This window comes from Helobdella robusta (genome assembly GCF_000326865.2).
Source record: "Helobdella robusta unplaced genomic scaffold HELROscaffold_43, whole genome shotgun sequence".
In the NCBI taxonomy this organism is placed as follows: domain Eukaryota; kingdom Metazoa; phylum Annelida; class Clitellata; order Rhynchobdellida; family Glossiphoniidae; genus Helobdella; species Helobdella robusta.
In genome coordinates this window covers 420,376-424,708 of record NW_008705028.1, presented here as the reverse complement: position 1 = coordinate 424,708, position 4,333 = coordinate 420,376, and the positions used below count along the sequence as shown (strand labels likewise).

The window sequence follows — 4,333 nt, the reverse complement described above, 5'->3', positions numbered from 1 at the left end:
GATGTACGCGGGATGCTATGGTTATTCATTTTTATATCTAAATTAGGTATTGTGTTAGTCAATATTTTTGGACCGAATAGAATGTAGTTGCATTTAGAAAAATTTACAATTAGTTTATTATTGATGAACCAATTTGAAACATCATCTAAACTTTTATTAATTATCTCTACATCGTTTGATGGATTGCTAGTTGGGAAGAAAATGTTAGTATCATCTGCATACAGAAGATGATGAGCGTCAGTAGCCAGATGAAAATCTTTCATAAAAATTATAAATAGAAGTGGGCCTAAGATTGATCCTTGCGGGACTCCTGAAGTTATATTTAATTTATTTGAAGATTTATTTTTTATCGACACATACTGATTTCTGTTTTGCAGATAGCTTATGAACCATTTATGTGCTATTCCTCTTATTCCATAGGAGTATAATTTCTTTATTAATATCTCATGATTAATAACATCAAATGCCTTGGACAGGTCTATGAAAACACCTATGGTTACGATTTTTTTATTCAGATTATTTAATATGTTTTGTACTAAATGTAGTACTGCTAGTTCAGTTGAATGTTGTGCTTTATATCCATATTGATTTTTATTTAATAAATTATTAATATTCAAGAATGAAGTTATTCTGATAAATATAATTTTTTCCAGTACTTTAGAAATAGGTGAGAGAAAGGATATTGGCCTGTAATTGCTCATTTCCATCTTGGATCCTTTTTTATGAATAGGTATTATCTTGGATGTTTTGAAGCATTTTGGGAATATTCCTTGACTGATGGACAAATTGAATATATGTGTTATTGGATGTACAATTTCTGAGATGATTTGTTTTAAGAGATAATTACTTAATGAGTCATCAGAGGTGCTTTTTTTATTGCTAAGATTCTTGACGACTGTTAATACCTCAAGTTCATCAGTGGAGTTAATGTATATGGATTTACAAATGTAGTTGTTTATTTTTGAAGATTCATTAACTGTTTGATTTTCAAGCAAATTTTCAGTAATTTTAATAAAATATTCATTGAAACAGTTACACATTTCTTCTGCATTATCGATTATATTATTGTTGACTTTTATTTTATTGATATCATTCAACTGTTGATTTTTATTCATTATACCATTTATTATCTCCCACTTTTTCTTTGAACAGCTTTTTGCATCATTAAATCTTTGACTAAAGTAATTTTTTTCTTCCTTTCGTTTAAATGATGTAAAATAATTTCTGAATCGCTTATATTTATTTATATTCTCTGTAGTAGGTGTTGAAATTGTTTTTTTATAGAGTTTATTCTGTTTCTTTGATAATTTAATTATTTCATCACTTACCCATGGCTTTTTATTTTTCCGTTTCAGCGGTTGCAATGGGGCGTAAATATCAAGAATTCTATTTAATTGATTATAACAATTCATGCAACAGGTGTCAATGTTACTCTCATCCGTTATTGAATCCCATTTTTCAGAAGATAGAGCTTCCTTGATTAGGGAAATGTTTCTCTTATTTATGTTCCTTTTCAAAGTCAGAGCATCGGTAGTGACAAATCCTGTATTTTCTACAACTGTATAAATTGGATAAGGATCTGAAAAGTCTGATATTATTATTCCATTAAAACATTGTTGATTTAAGTTAAAAAATATATTACCTATTAGTGAAATTGAGTTATTAGTTATTCTAGTTGGTAAATCAATCAAAAGTAAGAAGTAATGCGACAAAAGTAAACTTTGAAAATCTTTGGAGGTTTTATCCATTAGATTAATGTTAAAATCTCCGACAATGAAAATTTTATCAAGTGGATTTAGACTATTTAGTATCGATTCAATTTTTTCTAAAAAAGACTCATATTTATAACTAGGTGGTCGATAGATGGCAATTATCTTGATCATGTTATGTAGTGAGGCTTGATGCAATTCAAATTCCACGCAAAGTGTGTCAGCGTTGTCATCATCGAATATGTTGCTTTCATTTACAACATATTTTACATCATCTTTTATAAACATTCCAACACCGCCACCACGTCTATTTCTTCTATTTTTGTATACGAAATTGTAATTATTTAATTTAATTAAATCAGCCGTTTCATCGTTTAACCAACTCTCAGATATTACAATAATTTTGAAGATAAAATCAAATTGTTTCAACAAGATCTCTGGATTCAATAATTTGTGAAACAGACTACGAGCATTTAAATGTAATATTGAGATAAAATCACAGCCGATATGCTTTTGTAATTCTAAGATATTTTTAGAAAATTCCTCAACAGTGTAATAATTTGAGTCGTTGTTACTGAGGTGTTTATCTGATATATTATTATTGCTTTGTGTGTTATTTATCATGTTTTTGTTTATTTATTAAAGTTACTTCATTTTTACCATCAATGCTAATTTCATTTTTATTCTTTTTGTCAATATTATTATTTGGTTTGAAGACCCACTCACGAATGATTGTGTCCTCATCCCAGAGAGCAGAATCTGTGAAAGTGCTATCTGAATTATTGATGTCAATACATATTCTGAAGCCTTTTCCCAGATGAGACTTTGCCTCAAAACAACTGATTACTTTAAATTTATTTGTTTTCAAGTATTCTGTCAAAGTTTCATTATTGACTGTGACAGCAAGATTACTTACAAAGTAAACTTTTTTTTAACAATTGCCCCAGCTGATTTGGGACACATGCCAGTGCTGTTGGTTCCTCTAATGTTTTTAATTTGACGTTTCTTTTTCGAAACAATTGAAAAAGGATTTTCTTGTTGAATTGCTGATGGAGACTGATGTTGCTGATGAGTAAGAGGTCCTATGTATGTATGTATGTATGTATGTATGTATGTATGTATGTATGTATGTATGTATGTATGTATGTATGTATGTATGTATGTGTGTGTGTGTTTGTGTGTGTGTGTGTATGTGTGTGTGTGTATGTATGTATGTATGTATGTATGTATGTATGTATGAACCCATAATTGATTAGAACTATAGGGAAGTAATAATCATATCCGGTTTCAGCTTTAATCTATGTTAAACGCTTCGCACAGACAGGTATTTTAACGCTCCATCCAAAATACAGAAAGAATTATATTTTTGAAATAAAATAGAAAAGGATTGCTTTATATAACTCTTATCTAATGGGTCACCCGATACTTCTACAATCTTGCTACAGAATTCATTCAGAAAACTCTGAGTCTGAGCATCGGTTAGACCAAAGGTCTCAATGCAGACTGGCTGAAAAATTTTGCTTTCTGCAAGAGCCGCATATTTTGAATTTTTAAAGTCTGCGGCTCTTAAGGCAGCGGCACCCGCCTCCTGTGAGGTAAGATTAATGTACTTTTCAGCCATGGTGTGAGGGAACGTAACATCCCAAGCAAGGAAACGTCCCTGCGCCCATGGTGAAATAGTATACCCATCGGGCCTGAGGCTACTTTCCTCCATAAGACCCGTGGGTTTTTTAATTGTGGGTATGTTTGCCCTCTGAAAGCACCTGACCAAGAAGTCGTTCATGGCCGAGTGTCAAGCCTGTCTACCAGGGCCCAATCGACACGAAAGACCATGGTAGCCCAGGGGTTCAACATTGGCCCCACATAAACAAACATACTCAGTTAAAATGAGTAAACCGAGTCTCAGTCCCAAACTGACACGAACACAAGAGTCGTCCAGCCTGGTACCACAGGCGGAATTTGGGACCACCTTCACCAAGATGATCCCAACTCACTTTTTACAGCCATTATCCTGGCTTTATCAAAATTTGATTGGTTCAAATCCAGCAGCTTAGCAACTGAGCTGCTGATAAATGAAACGGGTTTCGATACAAATCCCCGCTCCGTGGACAGTCCGGAACCCTTCAAAAACTTGGGTTCTGAAATTGTCGGAATATATTTAATCTCTGGGCAACAATAAATTTTGGAGAGGAACCGTGGCAGCAGCAGAAGCCAAGAAGGCAGAAGGTGCTAAATCCACCACGGTACCTAAACCTAAGCCACCAACCGAGATGGGCAGGGTTGCCTGTAACCAACCTTTCGGGTCAAGGGAAACGTTGAAAATCGATTGGAAGCCGTCATGGAGAGTTTGATCAAAACATTGAAGCATCAAATTATCGAGGCTGGACGACTTTCTTAAAAAAAAAAGTCAAACGAGGCAAGTACATCGCGTGCAACAGCAAGGTCAAGGCATCATGCTTCGAAACTACCTTCAGTCTAGACATAATAAATTTAAATTTTTACAATTTTTCACCCCAGAAAATATTACGTTTATTGCAAGGAAATAGGAAAGAGCCTAGAAAGTCGATGTCAATTTTAGGAAACTGTTTAATTTTGAAAGAATTTTCTATTAAGTTTGGATGATT

The 4,333-nt window shown here is 33.2% G+C and overlaps 1 protein-coding gene across 1 annotated transcript in view; it reads right to left on the bottom strand.

The window, feature by feature from the left end:
• Positions 1–955: 955 nt before the first annotated feature.
• The window catches only part of HELRODRAFT_177514 (hypothetical protein), a gene marked incomplete at both ends in the record, with an annotated part of 3,630 nt that continues 252 nt past the window's right edge, over positions 956–4,333 (bottom strand). Inside the window, 8 exons of the mRNA XM_009025701.1 lie at positions 956–976; positions 1,329–1,588; positions 1,721–2,296; positions 2,370–2,582; positions 3,129–3,472; positions 3,606–3,702; positions 3,841–3,993; positions 4,237–4,291. Coding sequence (XP_009023949.1) covers positions 956–976; positions 1,329–1,588; positions 1,721–2,296; positions 2,370–2,582; positions 3,129–3,472; positions 3,606–3,702; positions 3,841–3,993; positions 4,237–4,291 — 1,719 coding nt within the window. The remainder of the gene's footprint in view (positions 977–1,328; positions 1,589–1,720; positions 2,297–2,369; positions 2,583–3,128; positions 3,473–3,605; positions 3,703–3,840; positions 3,994–4,236; positions 4,292–4,333) is intronic.